This window comes from Anastrepha ludens, chromosome 3 (assembly GCF_028408465.1).
Source record: "Anastrepha ludens isolate Willacy chromosome 3, idAnaLude1.1, whole genome shotgun sequence".
Taxonomy (NCBI): domain Eukaryota; kingdom Metazoa; phylum Arthropoda; class Insecta; order Diptera; family Tephritidae; genus Anastrepha; species Anastrepha ludens.
The window spans coordinates 5,864,540-5,885,236 of record NC_071499.1 but is presented as its reverse complement, the minus strand read 5'-3'; the positions used below and the strand labels follow the sequence as shown (position 1 = coordinate 5,885,236).

At 35.9% G+C, this 20,697-nt stretch overlaps 3 protein-coding genes across 5 annotated transcripts; 2 read left to right on the top strand and 1 right to left on the bottom strand.

Moving 5' to 3' along the window:
* Window positions 1-1,285: 1,285 nt before the first annotated feature.
* LOC128856926 (chondroitin sulfate synthase 1) lies at window positions 1,286-15,382 on the top strand. 2 transcript variants are annotated; one of them, XM_054092373.1, is made up of 8 exons: window positions 1,286-1,338; window positions 7,302-7,897; window positions 7,964-8,077; window positions 8,143-8,255; window positions 8,778-8,918; window positions 8,978-9,149; window positions 9,239-9,652; window positions 14,087-15,382. In XM_054092373.1, the coding sequence occupies exons 2-8, from the start codon at window positions 7,354-7,356 to the stop codon at window positions 15,076-15,078; spliced, it is 2,490 nt and encodes an 829-aa protein (XP_053948348.1). In that variant the 5' UTR covers window positions 1,286-1,338; window positions 7,302-7,353; the 3' UTR covers window positions 15,079-15,382. The 2 variants fall into 2 exon arrangements, with proteins under 2 accessions (XP_053948348.1, XP_053948349.1); XM_054092374.1 differs by lacking the exon at window positions 1,286-1,338 and adding an exon at window positions 2,145-2,201.
* Window positions 15,383-15,799: 417 nt separating this feature from the next.
* On the bottom strand, window positions 15,800-20,647 carry LOC128856928 (uncharacterized). Of its 2 annotated transcripts, none has more exons than XM_054092378.1 (6): window positions 20,277-20,647; window positions 16,665-17,606; window positions 16,422-16,603; window positions 16,233-16,366; window positions 15,982-16,149; window positions 15,800-15,922 (listed from the first exon to the last, which is right to left on the bottom strand). In XM_054092378.1, exons 2-6 carry the CDS (start codon window positions 17,483-17,485, stop codon window positions 15,800-15,802), a joined length of 1,428 nt encoding a protein of 475 aa, XP_053948353.1. In that variant the 5' UTR covers window positions 17,486-17,606; window positions 20,277-20,647. The 2 variants fall into 2 exon arrangements, with proteins under 2 accessions (XP_053948353.1, XP_053948352.1); XM_054092377.1 differs by lacking the exon at window positions 20,277-20,647 and adding an exon at window positions 17,803-17,989.
* Window positions 17,921-20,283, top strand: LOC128856927 (zinc finger protein 892). The gene has a single exon (XM_054092376.1). It carries the CDS (start codon window positions 18,010-18,012, stop codon window positions 19,777-19,779), a length of 1,770 nt encoding a protein of 589 aa, XP_053948351.1. The 5' UTR covers window positions 17,921-18,009; the 3' UTR covers window positions 19,780-20,283.
* Window positions 20,648-20,697: the final 50 nt, after the last annotated feature.

Sequence of the window (20,697 nt, the reverse complement as noted above, 5' to 3'; positions counted from 1 at the left end):
GGTGACTTCCCTAGAACAACGACAATATTTGACTGAAATCGAACTAGTCCGAAAAAGATATGATTTGTTCCTGTTAAAAAAATATTTATGCATGCCTATTTTATTTGGATTCAACGTTTTAATTAACTTTATTTGGCTATGTTGTAAGCCATTGAAACAAGTACATATTCAATTATATATTAAGTCTTTCCACTAAAAAAACGTATTTAATATTGGGAAGGGTGAAAAAAATATTTTTTACATATATTGTAATATTATGCTTTAAATCTTCTTCTTCACTTCACTGACTTTATAGGGACTTGTTACACTTTCTATTAAGCTAAAAACATTGAAAAGATATTATTTAGATTGTAAATGAATTTTTAAAGCAAAAAAATGGAAAATTTGAAAGTGCTGGATTAGCTGCCCCCTTAATTCATTATTATTCATTGCTCCAAATGGAAACCCCTATTTAATTACTTGTAAGAAATTATCTAAATCGAAATGAGACTAAGGAGAGAATTGAGAGAACGATATTCGGCTTTCGCCGACCAGAGTCTTACCGAATACACCGAATTTCCTGTTATGTTGATCGCTTTGACCAAAACGCGAGGATTAGTGTTGCTGAAATTGACTGGAAATGTAAAAAATAAAGAATTCATAAGTAAAACAAGAGTAATTTATTTAAAAAAATTTAAGAATTTTTTAATCTCTGCGCTCATTGATTATGGAATTTAATTTTTTAAATTTATTGAAACGAGTTCTCAAACTTTAGCTTGAAGAGAATACAATTTGTATGTAATTGTAACTGTATTAGCTTTGCCATTTTATGTTATTATAAAAATTTTATAAAAAATATTATTGTATATTACTAAAATAATACTTTTTCATTTAATAAAACAAATCAAAAATTAAAAAAAACTATTTTTTTTTTTTTTTTGTTAATTTCCTTTTGTTTATTTCTTAAAAAAAACTACAAATATTCCGCTTTTGCAAAATATATTACTCTTAGAGAGGGAGAATTTGTAGACATAAACGAAAGCGAGAATGCGAGTATCTCAGTGACCGATAAAGGCCGGCAGACCACATATCTCTCAGTAGCCTACTGCTCGCAATATCTCTTACACTATTTTAATTGTCTGCCTTATGACAGATACCTTTCTATACATGCATTTATGTAGATGTGTGTGTGTATGTGTGATATGAGCCACCGGCTTCTACTGAGCGATAGATACTCTGCGTATTCTGGTTATACGACTGCGCATCTCTTTACTAATGGGGGCTGTTTGCTTTGGTTGATCGTCTCAGCAAGTCAGTGCGGCGACGATTTTCAACGACTTTTAACGTTTCATTTCTTCGGTGAGTGGTGCTAGACACATACATATATGTACATATAATTGTGCATGTGTGCATACATACATGTGTAGATACCGAATCCTATGTCTGTGGTGTTGTTTGCAGTACACCGCGTGCGTCTATTGCAAATCTTTGTAATTATTTTGTATGATCGTCAAATGGACGACGACTAGCCCCCCACCGTCAATATTGTGGACACTTTTCACATCTGTCTGCCCATCTAAGCTGCCTTAGTAATGAACTTTAGCGTGCCTTAGTGTTGCGTGTGTGAAGAAATCAACTATATGTATGTATGTAAGAACGTGAATACAGACATGAACTTTTTGCTACCGAGTGATAGCAACTCACTTTTATTTATGTCTCGAAAATTGAATATGAAAAAATGTGTAAAGAAATGTGCTCCGGTGTTATTTTAATCCGTGCATATCTTCAAATAAACGTAACAAAACCTAACCGGTTGCAATTGTCCAATGTTAAAAGTCCAAATCCAGTGTAAAAGAAAAACATAAAAATAAGTAAATGTTCAACCTCACAGCTGTGTTGGAGAAAATTTGTGAATATGAAACTATTTCATTTGTGAATAAGTTATAAATCGTCTGATCTCATTGTTCCAGCCACAAAAAATAAACAGAAAATGCAGTGGAATCAGAATCGCTATCAAAAATAAAGGCTACAGTAAATTAAAGCCAAAAAAACGGGCGCAATTCAGCACATACATACATACATATTTATAATTTATACAACTAAGCTAATTAATTTTCAGTTCGAATTTCTGCACAGCGCGCAAAATAAACAAATTATCTAAATACAGCGCCGGTCTACTAATTAGCAACCAAGCAAATTTTCGCTGTCAATATTAAATTGTCGTATGTATACAGAGCAATCCTATTTTATTTTTGCTGCAAATATATAACTTCAATTTCTTAAGTGAAAGAGTTCATAGCGACCTCGATTTTTAATTCTGCATTTCCTAAGTCTTCTTCAAGCAACTCCTGCAGTATTGAACTAAGCCGTTGTCTAAGTTTTGTTGGGTCTTCCATAACGTAGAACCGACTGTCGTGGGAACGGTCATTGTCCGAGTTGTTGTTGTGGCAGCTACACCCTATCTGTGCGATGAGTCACCTGTCGTCTTCGTCTAACCCAGAAAGCGTGCTGTTGTGACAGGATGGGTCCAAAAACAGAGGGGTATTAAGTGAGTAGGTTTGATAGGGCGTGTAAAAGATGTTTAGTGTCGTGCGGCGTGCCTTCACATGCTGGACATATGTACTTTTATATTGGCTATCGACCCCGACGATCTGGAAAGGCAGGAGTTTAACCTGCTACAAAATCTAGAACGCAATTGGGCCAAAGTTACGTGGATCTCGCGAGGTAGCTACAGCTCTTCTACTGCAATAGGTGATAGTTGGACTCCGATAAGGAAGAGGTCGGAAGTTTAGGAAGTTAGTAAGGGTTTCCCGAGAATTGCCGTTTGCCTGTATACTGTCCGATGCAGTAGTTGTAATTGTATTTTGTCCTGGATCTCGTTAGTGTAGTTAAAGATATGTCTCCTGACGTTCCTGGGAGGTGGCTCAGGCCCAAGCAAATGTCTGCACAGGTGACACGTACCCTAAATGTATTATCGTATATTTTTCATGTATTGTAAAGACCCGTTTTTTTTGTATTTTTCCATATTTTTTCAATGTAAGCAAATCACTGATCTCTTGTTATAGAATACGAATGAACTGCCACTACAACTTACTATAGAAGGTAATTGCACACTTTGAGTGAATTTGGGGACACCGAACTACGTTTTTTACAGACATTTTGTGCTGAAGAAACTGTTTGTACGTTACCAACTGCAAAACCTAACTTGACTAAGTTCATGAAGAGGTCTCTATAGGATTGCCGAAATTAAAAAAAATGTATTAAATCCACAGGCTGGTTCAGAGAAAACTCAGGAGTGTAAATGATGAGCTCCAGTGGTATCACAATGGAACTATTCAGGCCTAAGTGTATCGGATGACAGCGACTCAACCTAACCTAACCTAACGTAGTTCATGAAAATTCCGGTTATAGACAAAATTGCAAATTGCAATAAGCTTGGTTCATAATAACCGAGTCTATTTTTAGCGACCTCCGCTTAAGTTCACTCCCGCCTGTAAGTATTCAGCGCGATAGGCGCGCCGGGCGCGTCAAAGCGTCGCATCAAGAAACAAGCCATAGTTGTCAACTTGCTTGTTTAAGCACTAGATTTAGTGTTTTTTTTAACTAAAACTTCAAAAAAAGGTTTAGTGTTTGTCCCTCCCCCCAAAAAAACAGATTGCGCTTTCTCCCAAAAATCAATTTGTCCCAGTTTGTCAATCCATAGTGAATTCACACAAAAAAAGCGGTTGAAAGAGAAAAAAAAATTGTGACTGTCATAATGTGCTAAATGATCGTCACATCGTTAGAAAACACGTTTATTGAAATTTGGCATATGACTTGAAGTACATAAATTTTATGACCACAAGTGAAAATGATTAAGTAGAAAGTAGATTATGAAATAATTTTTTGTGATATAACTCATACATTTTAATTGCATAGAAGCTCATTTTTTTAAAGAATCGATATAAACGAATAAATTTTATGTTTTTTAATTATATGAGCTTCGAAGTATAAATAAATAAAGCAGCAAACGAAAATCTAATCCAATCTAATCAATCCAAAAATCTGTATATGTTGAACCACCCTAATGTTAATAGCAGCTGCCGTTCCGACTGTTGGAAAAGTTTTGCTCGCCAACCCTTCCTCACCGTTGCAACGTTAAGACCGTCAACCAATTTCCACACCGAATAGTTAAAACTTTGTTGACTTTGCTGAAACGCTGCTCGGCGAGCTTACTTTCTTTTTAAACTAACCGTCTTACTTTCTTTCTTAACCGTTATTTGAAAATCAGACTTGCGATCAAAAGGACGTTGCTTCAGCCATTGGCAGTCGCACCATTAAAAAGGTAAAAAACTTACATATACCATAACACAGAATAACACATATACATATACAGGGTGCGCCATCTTTTATGTCGGTATGTAAACGCTGAATAACTTTGTCATTTACCAACCGATCGACTTCAACATACATGTTTTCGATATTTCGGCAGATATTTTTATCAGGAGCTTTTTGATGGCAGAAATGCACTCGGCGGATCTTCTGCAAAAGCTATCTAAATGGGGAAGAGACGTTCTCGCACCTGCTGGGCCGCTTTTCTGCTCTATCCAGACGTAGATTCACCACTTTAGGTAGACAATTGTTATGAGTTGGAAGATCTCAGTACTGTGGAAATCAGTAATCTAAAATTTTTGGAAATCTTACACACACAAGTTAGGAGAGATAAGGACAAGTTCCCTAAGCGACATACTAATGAGCTATAAGCCTAAAGGTGTTCAATAGCGCACAACCACTACAACTTAACCTAGTCTACTGGGAGTGGAACGTCGCTTGTTCGATCTGCGGGCATAAGACATAGAGCATTTTTTTATATTGGTCGCCTTTCAACAGGTAAAAACAAGCCTCTGGATGCATTTCTGATAAAAAGAAAACTTTGTATAAAATCCTCTCATAAATATAAACACATAAAATAAGTAAATAATGTTGTAATAATTTATTGATAAAAAGTGAGTCAAGCATGAAAATAAACATACACTTGCGCTCACATAAATGAGTCACAATATCTTTTTACAAAATTCATAATAGTTTTCATGCTAAATTTGTTTAACAAAAACCTTATAGATCAAAGTTCCAAGCATTGTACAAAATTCAAAAAAAATTAAACAAATTTTGTCAAACTGTCATTAAATTTAATTTTTTATTTTAATTTTACAATATTAAATTGTAAGTTTGAAGTCACTCAAAAATCGAACTGATTTTTGACAACTTTTTTTTGCATCAAATGTGGAGCACTTTTTTCCATACTTCGTTAGATGGATTTCTTTAAGGCTATAAATAGTTTGTAAGTTATATTGCGCTTCCTCGTTACATATTTCAATTATAGCTCAACATCACTAAAGTGCTTTTCAATTACTAAAATAGTACTTGAGCAAGCACTTATACACACACACATTTCCTTTCCGACAAATCCCTGCAGGAAAATAAACTAGTAACGGTGAATTTACAGTCATAGCTACTTTGCATTGCTTACCTAACACAATACAAATATATTACAAAAATTGTACCTAACTCTCATCGGTGCCACATTATCTCCATCCCGATTCAAACTAGTCATTGCGCCGCAGATAACTCACGTCTCCACGATCGAAATATAAGAAAAGGGCAATATTCTGTATTTCTTTTCATCATTAACTCTTTAAAATTCTAAGAGAAAGGATTTGCTTTTGCATCTCGTTTTATTACGTTAGAGTTTCCTTACAGGGATGCCCAGCATTGCATACGTTTATGGATCTCAAATTCTGGCATGCAGGCATAGATACGACAAGAATTTGAAATGCATCGAGCAGATGTTAACAAATAGAAGGCAGACATGGATGTGCTTACTATCTGTTTAAATCGTAGTCGTAATTTCTTATTTAAACGAACAGAGCTTGGAATATTCCAAAAATTATTAATTTACTCGTATTATTTCCTACGTTGGTGAATGATGTCCGTAGAGCTGTTTTTACTGCAATTTTCGCAAGTTCGGTAAACTCATTTCAGAATGATGACAACTTTACTTGTTTTCCTAAACCTTTAACTCCTCTCTCCCTATTATAAACTCCATTTAAGCAGCATGTGCTTGATAGCACTGTTACATCGTTCGTCCTTTTTATAGATTTTGGGTGAAAAGCAGGATGAGCTTAATTCTTTGCGCCAAATAAATACTTTATATACATTTCTTTTTCCTTTCGAATAGAGGTGAAAGGTTGTTTACAACCAACTTCACTTGCTCTGAATCGTATTGGAAATTTCGCTTTCAAAGTGACACATGGACGGGAAAGTCCCAGGCCTAATACACAGATGGCAGTAGTTTTACTGCGTTCACCTCTTTTTCAGTTAGTACGAAACTTAAAAAGGCAGCTGTTAAAATTTCATTCAGAAAATCAGAATATTATATTAGTTCGTGAGTTATTGTGCTAAGAGTGACGTTACTTTTGTTATTTTCAAAATAATGGATCAAAAAGAATTTCGCGTTTTAGTTTTACTCTGCTTCCTGATGGGGAAAAATACCGTTCAAGCAAGCAATGGCGACTCCGCTCTTCGTTAAATAAGAAGCAATAATAACCGATGATGCACAACGCAGTGGACGTCCAAATGAGGCGGTAACACCAGGAAACATCAAAAAATATCCACAAAATCGTTTTGAATGATCGAAAAGTGAAGTTGCGTGAGTTAGCTGACATCGTAGAGATATCAAAAGAACTTTTTGGCTTTATATTGCATGAGCATTTGACTATGAGAAAGCTCTCTTCAAAGTGGGTGCCGCGTTTGCTCACTTTCAAGACAATGCACCGTGTCACAAGTCAATCAAAACAATGGCAAAACTACATAAATTGAACTCCAAATTGCTCTCACATCCCTGTGGACTGTTCGCAGACCTAAAAAAAAATGCTCGCCGGTAAGAAATTTCGCTCGAATGAAGGTATTATCACTGAAACTGACGCCTATTTTGAGGCAAAAGGTAAATCGTTCTACAAAAGTGGTATTGAAATGTTAGTGCGGCGCTGGAATGTTTGCGTTGTTCTTGATGGAAATTACGTTCATGAATAAAGCTAATTTTGAACAAAAAAACGTGTTTCTTTGTTAGGGCCAGGACTTTTCAGCCCATATGTTATATATAACATGCTGGCAGGAGGGATTGAATCCCTCTTGCAGGTATAAAACTTTTGGAAAAAATACTTCTAAGCTCGGTCACCTCTCGTCAAAATGCCCAACCTCAAAATGTGAAAGCTTAAAATTAAAAATTATCTGCCGTTACGAGACTAAATTAAAAATTGTATTCAATTTCTTTTTTCTTATAGTATTTTCAGTTTCGATGACACTGTGGAGCAGCAGCCTCAGAGTATAACGAAAATGATGATACAAAATTCAGTTACCAAACGTAAAACGTTGATCTTTGCCATTTTTGGCATCGCTTTGGGACTTTGCATTGGCACTGTTCTTAAGAATTATCGCGCACTTGAGATCGTCAAGCGTTGCAGCATGAAACCCAGTAATCAGCAGTCTCCATTTGAAATCATCGGCATGAATCCAGAGGAGGAAACGATAAAAACCTCTCAGCGGAATCTTGTATTTGTCGGCGTAATGACGGCGAAAAATTTCATCGAAGGACGTGCCCGTGCTGTTTACGACACTTGGGGCAAAGAGGTGCCTGGTCGAATAGCGTTCTTCAGTTCGGAAAATTCTTACTCGAAAGAAATGCCAGTGATCGGGTTGAAAAATGTAGACGATCGATATCCGCCACAAAAGAAATCATTTATGATGCTCTATTATATGTATGAACATTTCATCGATAAATTTGAGTGGTTCATACGCGCCGACGATGATGTATATATCGAACCAGAGAAATTGGAACGCTTTCTACGTTCAATCGATAGTTCGAAACCACAATTTATAGGTGCGAAAATACTGATAATAATTAAGAATGACGTAATTAATTTGTAAATTCTCAATGATTTCACAGGTCAAGCTGGTAAGGGCAATAGCGAAGAGTTCGGGCTGCTATCGCTGGAGTTTGATGAAAATTTTTGTATGGGAGGCCCTGGTGTCATATTGAGTAGTGAGACACTGCGTAGAGGTAAGCTGACCACAAATGTATTTATCTTACAAAATGAAGAAGAAGAACATTTATCGACTTTATAGTGGCACCACATATACCGACTTGCTTAAAAAATCTGTATAGCACACACGAAGATGTTGAGGTGGGGCGTTGTGTTCAAAAATTTGCTGGCATACCATGCACTTGGAATTATGAGGTAAATATTATGGATTTATTTAACTGTTATATTTTTTGAATGAGTTGGACTAAATATTTTCCGCGCCTGTAAGTATGCAACAATTTGTGCTTTTTGTTTACCATTTCATTTGCTTAGCAGTTGCCTGCACCTTTCAAATAACTTGTAAAGTGGAATGTTGAAAGCATTTACGTCATTACCTTTCCCACAAAAGCAGGACTCCTCCCATAGAGTTGTCGAGTCGAAATCCCTACTGGTAATTAGCTCCCAAGCTCAAACAAATAAACCCGTAACGAAAGTCTAGTAGTTTATATACCCTTCTCTCTCTCTCACACACTTTGAAAAATGCGCTTAAGATTTCTGAATGCAACTTCATGTGAATCCTTCTTTCATTGGCATTTCAATTGGTATCTGTGGTTGCAGATAGAACTCCTTATGTGCGGATCGTCTAATCTAACTTTGCTAGGAGCCAATCGGTTGCTCTCCGAATCGAAAGCAACATTTATTTCTATAATGAATGACCTCCTTTATTTTATTTCCCAGATGCAGTATATTTTAAGGCACAACTCAAGCGGTCCATACGCATTCACTGGTAAATTGAAACGCAAAGAAATTCACAACGCTATATCCCTTCATCCGATCAAGCAAGCTCCACTGATGTATCGTCTGCATTCGTTCGTCCAGGTTCTTTTGTTATGAGATATTGAAAGAAATACGAATAAACGAATATTCTCTAATTTAAGGGTCTTAAAGCTGAAGAAATGCGACAAGAGTCCCTCGAGCTACATCGTGATATTAAACGCATGGCCAGCTTTTTGGAGATACCCAATGATAGTAAATATTTAGTGCCAGGTATCGAATTGATACCCGAAAAAACAAACAGCGATCAACACTACGAAGATCACAACATTTTAGGTGAATTACATAATTTTCTAAAATAAAAATATTGTGGGAATTTTAGTAGTTCAATTGTGTCCTAATTAACTGTTCATTTTGGTGCATAGGCATTACACCGGATCTGAAAAAGTTCACGCCTTCATCAACTGCCGATCTACTTGAATGGTCGTTCATTGCGCGAAGTCTCTACTCCAGTGAAAATGCAAATCCAAAGCACAAAATCGATTCAGCGTTGCGCGAAGGTCTCGAAGATGTCATCACAGAAGTAATGGAGAATATAAACAATTATTCCCGACAAAGGGGACGTGTTATCGAATTCCGGGAACTCCTCTACGGCTACAATAGGTTGAATCCCTTGCATGGGCAGGATTTAATACTAGACTTATTGTTGATTTATAAACGATATCGAGGCAAAAAGATGACTGTACCGGTGCGTCGCCATTTGTATGTGCAGCGGGCTTTCACGGGTACTTTTGTAAAGGAATTCAGCGAGGACTTTTACAATGTCACCCTACAGAAAAGTAAGTGGATACAATTTTTAGATAATTTTTTTTAGTTGAATTCTGAACGTTGACGTAAGTAAGTAGCTTTCATGTGTTTACTGGCTAAAATTATGCACAAGATCTAATAAACAGGTGGAGTAAGCAATTAGAGCTTTCTTCTTCCCTGGCATTTCGACTGTCTTAGAACAATATTTATTATACATAGAAGTTATTACTGAGCTGTGTTGCTTTTTCGATGAATTTAGTTACAAGTATATCCAGGAAACTTTCTGGAAATTCCGCATATATAATATATTTAAATTATTTACACTTTGCAACGTTGGCAATTTTTTATATTAAAGATAGAAATTTATTTATTCACATATTTATTTTAATACTCTTCAGTACAAATTTCCTTACAGACTACACAAAAATGTAAAAAAACAAGCCAAATTTGGCAACTAAAATATTAGCAATCCATATAAATACAAAATAGAAAATAGGTAACTAAATTTAAATTTTTTACAAAATTAGATCGAGATAAAGCGAAGTCAAGCAGGCTGGAATTGGATAATTAGTGTCTGTAGTCACTAAGTGCGCGAGCAATAGGTGAATTAGTCTTAAAGTTTTCCCCATAGAAGGGTAAAAATTGCGAAGACTTCTTTGTACGAGTAGAACATTAAAGCTTATCCACTCAAGTAGATCTGGACAGTCGATGATGCCTTTAACAATACTGAAATGACTGTCCTTCTCTTTTCTAGAGATTCTAAATTACTTACTTTAGCGGGAAATATAGGATCAACAGGGCATTCAAATCATAGGGAACGTAATGCTTACTTAAATATGTTTATTTTTTCTAACCGCTTTTACACCTTTGGACTGGTGCGACAAACCACTTTTTATCTTTGAACCAGAATTTCGGTTCAGTGTAACGATTCGGAAATTTAAAAAAATGCTTACACAAAAAAATATGTACAATATATACATATGTATCGGGTGTTTTTAAGAGCTTGAGAACTTAAAATTATAATAGAAAACAGAATGGAATGTTTTTTTTTCTCTGATAGATAATTTCATGGCATTTATTTTTTGAATATGATACGTATACGTCGGAGATGTCCACCGTGGCTACGAGTTAAACTGTCAATTCGGTTAGTCTAATTTTTGGCAATTTTTTCCCATAAATCTGGTGGTGGTATGGTGTCCAATGGTGGCTTGAATATTGCTATAAACCGATATTTAAGCTCGCTGTGTGGCAAGTTGCGCCGTCTTGTTGGAACTAAAAGTCGTCGAGGTTTGGATCATTAATTTTTGAAACCAAAAATTCAGTCAGAATGGCTCGATAGCGCTCGCCATTCACCGCAACGGCAGCTCATTTATTTCTTTTAAAGTAAATTTCCACTATTTGGAACCGTTATTCTGGCGTTAAATGATTCGTTTAGCCTGTGATCTCCACAACATTTGGTTCAAACAAGATGGCGGTACTTACCACATAGCCCGTGAAACAATGGATTTATTGCGTTGTCGTCTCGGTAAGCAATTTATCTCCCGTCTCGAACCAGTGGATTGGCCACCAAGACACATCTTTGGACTTTTATTTGTGGTGTATGTAAAGTCTAAATGCTTTGTGGATAAACCAGCTTCGATTGAGGCATTGGAGGCCAACAATACTAAATTTATTCACGAGATACCGACCGAAATCCTCCAGCGACTCATTCAAAATTGGTGTTTACAAATAGCCGAACTGCAACTGCGCTGTAACAGTTTCTGAATTATCAATTTCATTTTTCTTAAAAAAGGACGAAATAACTCGGTATGCAGATGAAAATTTTTCGCAATAAAAGATTTGCCAGGGTTTCATGATTTTTTTTTCCTGAGCATTGAGTTTCAATAGTTTCAAAATCTCCGTGGAAGCACTTTTTTCAACATAATGTTTTTTATATTGTATTTTTTCACATAAAATAATTATGATTATCAATGCTTTTACATTTCTACATAAACTTTATTACTTCAACTCAGTATGAAACGATTCGGTCTGGTTGACTGGTCCCAGAATCATATCCATGATGAGAAAACTTCTTAGTTTTTGAATTCTGAGCACTAAGAAAATTGGTTAAAGTGTTTTAAAACACTTTTTGCAATACTTCGTATGTAACGGGTTTTCCAATAACAGGTGTTATTTTGAATAGCCCGCTATTTCAGTAGATGTCACTTTTAAAGCTGTCGTTTTTTGATATTTGACTAGTGGAAACTACGCCATTGATAAAAATCGAACGATACACGCTTGAACATTTTTGGGATATCGTGAAGCACCTTGTCGGACAGCAATACAGAAATTGGTGAAAAAATTCGAGCTGTGATGTAGGACAAGTTAGTAATGTGAAAAATAAAACCCGTGCACGTCGCTCAAGAACAGCCGAAAATATTGAAGAAAACTCAGGTTTGTCCATTCCTCGTCGTTCTTTGGAATTAGGCATTCCACGAACGACATTACACCGTATTTTGCATAAAGATTTGGGTCTTAAGGCGTATAAAGTCCAGTTAACACAAGAACTCAAGCCGGCCAATCATCACCAACGTCGCGTCTTTGCTGATTGGGTCGTTGAAATGCATGAAAATGATCCGGAATTCCATCGAAAAATTATCTTGAGTGACAACGTTTATTTTCAACAAGACGGCGTTGTGGCGCTACGTGCCACACAAGCAACGAAACCATTGATATTTTTCGGGAAAAGACCTCCAAAAACACCTCATATTGGAAAACCCTATATATGTCTATATATACATTCATGCATATATGTATGTACATATGGGCATTTTCACAAAAAGATCAACCACGAGTGCAAAACTCAAACTGTTCCTGAAAACTTTTTGTTGATGAATAATAAATCTCAAATGTGTTTACTTTATAAATATAAAAGAATTTTTCTTTTCTTTTAATTTTGAGCCGAAATATACAACGAATATACAAAATTTACAAAAATCGAACTCTTTTGACCAAATATACCAACTTTTTTCCTTGTAGTATTCCCTTATTCAAAGCAATACTATGATGTTTTTATAATTTAAAAATCTTCTACTGATAGTAACATAATGTTTAACAAGCAGGGAGACTTAGTGGAGATCGAATAACGGTAGTTTTTTTTTGATTACTTCTGCTTATATTCGTATGTCGCGTCCGTTACCGAAAAATAGCATTTATTGTTCTCATTAGTGCAAAAAGTGTTGAAGTATAAATTGCTTTCAGACTTTAAGCAAATAACTTATTTCACTTAAGAAAAGTAGCCATTGACTCTCGACAAAAACGATTAATAAAATTTATTGGTGTTTGAAATTCGTCGCGTCCGTTACCGCGAACCTTAAATTTTAAATAAAGTCGTAGAGATTGCACAAGATTAAAATTGAAATTAAAAAGAAAAATTTAGCAGCTAATGAAATTGTTATTCAAGTTGATTTTGCTGAAAATTATCGCTTGACATGCCAAAACAAAATTCAAGATGCCCACTTTAATTATAACCAAGTAACAGTGTTTACGTGCGTAGCTTAGGTTCTTGGTGAAACCAAGTCCAATGCTGTTAGGTGCCGTAGTTAAACGAAAAGTCTGGCAAATCGTTAAAGCAAGAAATATCATTCTCGGTGATGCCTTATGCTTCTATGAATGTGCTAAGAACAACATTGATGGAGTTAAAATTTTGTAATATATATCTCTGGAACACAAATTGATAGTTTTTCTAATCAACTGTCAGAGTTATGGCTAAATGTTCCATATATCAAAGGAGTTAAAAGTATGCATTGGTTTTCATATTTCGACAGTAAATGTATTGAAGTTGCTCGGACGGCCTATTCATTAAAGAAAATAATTAAAGTAGACCATCATAAAAACTAATAACTTTCTTCTTAATTTTTTAAGTCGTTTTTACTGTAATATTACTTGAGTTTTTATTTTCAATAAAATTGAAGTGTTATAATGAAAAAAATTCTATTTCCTAGCTCATGGAAAATTTTGTCGCGTCCGCTATGTCGCGTCCGTATTTCTTCTATACTCAATTAAAAAAAACGAAGAGAAAATTATCATATTTCATAAACCTACGAATAACAGTCATCTGTTCGCATTTATTAACATATGCATATATTGTATATATATAAAAATTCTTAATTTGCTGAATTTTGTATATTTCTGAATGCGCCTCAAAAAAACTTCTATTTTTTGTCGCGTCCGTATCACTTTATAATTGCTTATAACTACGTACTTATTTGTAAGAGATCTTTCCCGTATATATTAAAATCTAGCACTCCGTCAGCCATTTAAAACAATATCAATATATATAAACTTTTACTTTGTCTTCATTGTTTTGGACGCACTTAAAAGCGTACAAATGTCGCGTCTGTTACCGTGAAAATGCCCATATGTACATATACAGTATTTTGATATCAGACAAATATAGATATCTACTTATGTACCATTTTTTTCAGACTATCTGAATGACATGCTGAAGTCTGGCATGGAGCGAATTTCAAAGCACTTTACCCTACCTGGTTTGCCGATCGCTCCCGAAACTTCGAAAATCGTATTTGTACTACCCATCGCCGGACGTTATGCCACATTCAAGCGCTTTTTAGACTCCTACGAGCGTGTAGCAATAGAGCAGGACACCAATTGCGACTTACTGGTAGTTATTTTTGGCAACAACACTAGCGTGCAAGGTCACTTGCAACTCTTGCTTAATCTGCGCCAGCGTCACGTTTACGAACACATAAACTATATACAAAGGAATGAAGAATTTTCTCGGGGCGTGGCCTTGGATGTGGCCGCGCGTTCATCTTACATACAAGACAACGACATAATGCTCTTCATCGATGTGGATATGGTATTTCAATTGGAAACATTGCAGCGAATACGGCTTAACACTGTGCAAGGGCGGCAAGTATATTTACCAATCGTGTTCAGTCAATACGATCCCAAAAGGCGTTGGAGTGGCGAAAACGTAGAGAATGCATTTACACCTGCTGAGCAAATTTCTAATGCATCTGGGTACTTTCGGCAATTTGGTTACGGCATTTGCGCTATCTATAAATCGGACATACTCGACAAGGACATAAATGGCTTGGATAAAGATATTACCGGATGGGGATTGGAGGATGTAAAATTCTTAGATAAAATCGTTAAAGTTGGTAACCGGCGAAATGACTTCCTTGTCAACACTGCCGAGGTACCAACTCAATACAATGAAGCAGCGCAAAAAATGCGGCGACTTAGTATATTCCGAGCTCCAGACCCCTCATTAGTACATATATTCCACGATATCAGTTGTGATGTCAAACTTGATGCTCCACAATACAATATGTGCCTAGGAACGAAGGCAAACTCACTGGGCAGCACCCAATTTATGGAGCAATTATTTTACAGCAATAAAGAAAATATAAACTTCATTTTAGAAATTAATCGCAGGAAAGAGCAAAGATGAAATGCTACATGTGTACATTTATATATTCCACTGCAGATTACATGTTCGGAACAACACCGTACAAAACATTCAACAATTTATAGGGTAGGTTAAGTTTTTGTGGCAGTCGGCTTAGAGTAGCCTACTCACTTAGACGATGTAGGTCCGTTGTGGTACCACGGTGTAACACGGGAACCTTACTGCTTACTTTCACGGAACCAGTTAGACTCTCTTATGTAGCGTAGGATAGGTTTAGCATTTAAAAAGCATTAATGCCAACGTAATAAAACAATTTCAACAACTTTGGCAGTTTTTGCTTTTACCATAGATCTTTCCTACACAATTTTAATACTTTGCCGAAAAATCTTTATTTATGTCCTCATTTTATTTATCACAAAAGATGTATCATATAAAAGTAACAAATTGTTTGAGTGTTTACGATTTATGTATGTACGCGAGTTGTTTGGCAATGAAGCCAAAGTGAGAAATCATAGCCGAATATACTCGTAAATAAATCCGACTCGTTCCTGTAACATTAACTAGATCGCGTAGGGAACGGTGTGTATTTGTTGTAGTTTTTAAGGTATACTATGCTTTAGATATTATATCAATTTTGTATAAATCTGTGTATGTATGTACATATTTTAGTATTTCAGAGCTTTAATTAAATATAAAATAGGAAAATTCAAGTGTTGTTAAATATAACTGGGGGTTCAAGGGTTGTTGTTGTATTTAAGGCTGATTACATGAATTGAACAGGCTCTATATCGAGCAGAGCTAATGTTTGATTAAGAATCTCACGCACCGCTTTCACCAGATAAACGCGTGCATAGACACATGGCATTAAGTGTTCGCGTGTTTCTTGCTGCAAAATTAAATATTAATAATAAAAAAATATAATTTTGTTTACCAAATTTCACTTACAGTTAGAATGCGTATGCGTCGATAATAGACACTGAAGAGTGAAGCTAAATCTCCAAGATATCTCACGATTGTGTGGATGGCACATACACCCTTCTCTATCTGTTCCAAACAGCTTTCAATAAGATTCGGGAATGCGAATATGTAGCCGAACACTAGTTGCCACTCTTCCTATATGCAAAAGTCACATTTTTGTACAAACTTGATGGGACTAAATGAAATAAGGTGATATACTAATGCACTTTGGAACTCACTTCTTCATCGAGTAAAGTGAAGTTAATATTCTCCAATGGCGGTAAATTTTCGTAAGCACCATTTTCTACCTTTTCATCAAATTTTCGCAGCAATGACTCAAGACGAGCGGAATTGTACAAAATAAAAGCAGCGCCTAACGTATAAAAAAAATTATATTTTAAAGGTTAAATTAGTTTGCCGCATAATACCTTTAGTGCTTCCTTTTCCACTACGAGTTATTTGTACTGGACTTGAAAAACGCACTTCCATTAAATCAACCGTTACTGCAGCTGAACCTAAGCGACTCATCAATGCATTAAACTTTGCATCATCTTTGACTCGTACGCCATACTTATGCATAGCCATTAAACACATGTCATTAGAACGGCAACTAAAATAAAACCATTAAAAATTGTTTTTACCATTGTATAAATACCTCAACTACAATGTACCTGAGGTACTCACTGGTTTTCAATTTTGTTAATTTTCCAGTAAGCGGATCAATGACTAGACCACAACGAATTGTTGAGTAGCTTAGCTTACTAGGAGGAATAACCGGTGAATTTAACGAAGGTTTGCCAGCAACACTTGTTACATCTAATTGCAAAACGTTAGCCCCGTTACCTTTTTTGGCTTGGATTACCTCCTCCTCGTTTACCACAGTCCACTTAGAGTATTCCAAAACACGGCCCAAAATGTCTTCCACAAGTTTGGCTCGGTAAGATGACAGTTCACTGGCTTCCTTTTCGTTTTGTTTAGTACAACTGAGACAGATTCGAAGATTTGCTTCCTTTTTTAATTTGCCATATCCTCGCGTATTGGTATCTTTTTTTAACACCTCCTGGAGCAACACTCCCATGACTATATGTCGATGCAGATACAAAAAACAACGCTCATTTTCAATTCGTATCCGTTCTATTGGGAATTTCCAACAAGCGGCCGATTCAAGAAACTTTTTCTTCGCTGTGTTAGATATATCTTTTTCTTCTTTGAAGATTGCAAATGCTATTTCCCGGAGCTTATGGCCGGTCTCTTTACAGCTTTTCCTCCAGAGATCCGTACAACCAGGAAAGCTGAATTCGCCATGTGTTTTCAACTTCTCTCTGTGTACTCGAATAAAACTGATTGAGGTTTTTGGAAAATCTACTCCAGGAAATAGACTTGGCTTTTCTAATAAATATGAACACAAATCTTCAATTATTATCGTCGTAGGATTAATCATTTTCCTATCCACAGTTTTGTTTTGGTTCCTGGTTTTACACGATTCGTTCATTGTCAAACTTAGACTCACTCGCTGGTTGCAAGCCAGAGTTGCATAAATATTTACTTTTAGCACAAAAGGAGTGATGGAGATATTTTTACCGGTCCAGTATTTTCGAAAGATTTTAGAATGTCTATAGTAGAAAAAATCAATTTAATTTAAATTTAAAAGGTACATGAAAGTTAATTTTTTATTTCTATTTTAATATCAAACCAAACGAAAAGTTGGTTCAACTTGTGTTTTGACTGTCATCTTCAAAGTTCTGTTACAATATAATTGGTTTCCCGACTGTCGTTTTGATATTATGATGCTTTTTATGAGTAATTTACCTCAGTACTTGAAATTCATTTGTTTTCTGAAAGTTCTTTTTCTGAACGTGTAAATAATGTAACGAGTTAAAGTACTCGTTGCGCAACATGCGAATATCACTAGACATAAACTGTCAAATTTCACATTATTTGTGGCATTTGTTTTGATAAAGGATGTAAGTTAAAAGTATAAAAAATTTGTTCCTGTACAGCATTGGATAAATAGTCATGGCAGTTGTAATCGACTTAAATTTGGTTTGCATTGTTTGCCTTCAAGATGATGGCGGTGAATTGAAGTCTGTATTCTCGGATGCCCTGCCAGTAACGACTGCGCCACAGTCAGACGCCAGCATGACCATTGCCGAAAGGATCACATTTTGTTCGGAGTTGAACTTATCAGATATAAACATTAAAATTTCAAACAAAATATGTGATCGTTGCTTGAATGACCTCGCTGCAACATGGCGCTTCCGAAAAAATTGCGAAACTGCTAATTCTCTCTATCGCTCCATACAACAAGAAGAGGAGGACGTTGTATCATTGGCTAATTATGAGCTTGAGTCTCAGAAAACCAAAGAACCTGCAGGTTTGAAAATTCGGCGAGTTCACCCCGAAGTCAAGTCATATCTTAGCACGTCACAAATAGATGAAGAACAATCTGATGACATCATTAATGAAACTGACGGAGAAAAATCTCAAGATGAACTAGATTCCTTTTCCGGATTTAGCATAGTCGAATATATTGATGAGGATGATCAAAAGGATACTGCAAGTACAGATTACTTTGATTATGTTAGGGAAGAACGGTTAGAAGAGGCAAAAGACAATCTTAAGGATATTGGAAAACAAAACGGTCTAGAAGAAGTAAGTTATGCCAGGAGCCCCAAAGCAAATGAACCAACAATAACAAATCCGAAAATTGAGTTCGAGGACCACGAGAATTCTCAGTTACAAATAAAGCGAGAATTATCAGAAGATTCGGTCGATGAAGTTAGCACGGATTCACTAAGTACGCTGCCAGAAAATAATGCGTTTTCCATACATCAAAAGGAACTAATTTCGACAATATTTGAATCAGAATGTCTGCGAGGCCGTGTTCGACAAAATCTAAATGAAAAAGAAAATAGCAACAAAATTCAAAGTAACACTAAGCTAAATTTTAATGTACAAGGAGTAGCAGCTAAACGAAAATATAATCCTAATAAAGTTACAGCCCCTGCAGAAAAGATACCTCAAGGGGGGTTGAAAACGCCTTCACATAAAAGCAAACCATTCCATTCATCAATGAAGATTTGCGAGATTTGCGGAAATATTTACAAATACCAGCATGCACTGAGTGCTCACATGCGGCGGCACAATAACGACCGTCAATTTGGCTGTGAACTTTGCGATAAGGCATTTGTTTCGAACGTGGAATTACGCCGTCACATGCGCGTGCATACGGGTCACAAACCATACCCTTGTTCATTTTGTGACCGCCGCTTTTCCGATTTTGGATCACGTAGTAAACACGAAAGAACTCACACTGGGGAACGACCGTATCATTGTACAACATGCAAAAAGTCATTTGCATACCCACATGTTTTAACGGTACATTTGCGGACACATACCGGTGAAAAGAAATTCCAATGTACACGGTGTGGTAGAGGCTTTACAAAGAAAGCATATCTCTTGGCCCACTTAGAAAATCATACACGCTGCGAAAACATATCATTAATGGGGCGACTGAGTGATGAGGGTTCCCTCGTTAATAGTAAACCGGAAGCCCATATAACGCACCAACAAGAGATTACAGCAATAAAGACAGTGGCCGTCGAGGAATGCATCTTCACCACAGAACTAATTACCGAGGGTGAGGAGAATATATCTAATGAGATACAACACATTGTTGAGCAAGCCGACATCGGGCATTGTGCTATGGAACTGGAGGAAGCCATCGACGAAGAACATTTAGATGAAGAAAATGATGTTGAATATATTTTAGGTGTACAATCATAGTAATTTTGATATAGCTTGCTATAATTTTCCTTTAATAAGATAAAAATATCATACTCGTAAAGCAAAGTTTTATATTTATTAAAAAAATATGTACAAGTACTTGTAGATGTAAATTCATGACGACTAGCTTACTAGGTTGTTCCGGAAAGAAAAACCACTACACAAAACTAAACAGTTTTACCAATGGGTCAACTCTTAGTTGGAAGACTGCTCTGAATCGTATTCCTAGGATCTGGAATCCTACCACATTTGTCAACAGTCGATTCTACGTTACCGAGACCAGCTAAGAGCTGTCAAAACTGGAGAATGTTTCATGATCTTTAAAACAACAACATACGGCAGAGTCAACTTATATAGAGCAGAATTACATCCTGACATCGGAAAACCTGTCCAATTTGCGAAGACAAGAAGCACGTCATGCTTAATGCGTTATTATGTATTTTCGAACACGACAAATATAGAAGTAGTGAAATATAACAAATAAAATAAGTACATACCACATTTTATCATAACATTCTTTTGAGTTGAAAGAGTTCTCGCAGTAAGTAGTTCGTTCAATATATCCGAATACCTATTCCATAAAAAAAACGACACATATTTAAGAACAAAAATTTTATCTGTATAGCTTATTTCGCAACTAAAAACCACAAATATCTTAATTTTATATTCTTAGTATTTTTCTACTAAGCAGGTTAATTAAATATTTAGACAACAGTTGATTTCGTCAGTTAAGTTCTATATACAGCTGTTTAAATTTTTACCAACCTTGCCAAATTTCAAATTACCATTTGTCTCTTAAAACAAATGTATCAATATATGTATGTATGTATGTATATACACAAGTGCACTTTCATCTCACTACATAAAATGATCTTTCGAACTAAATAAGCATACAACCAGCACACATAAACCTGTTTC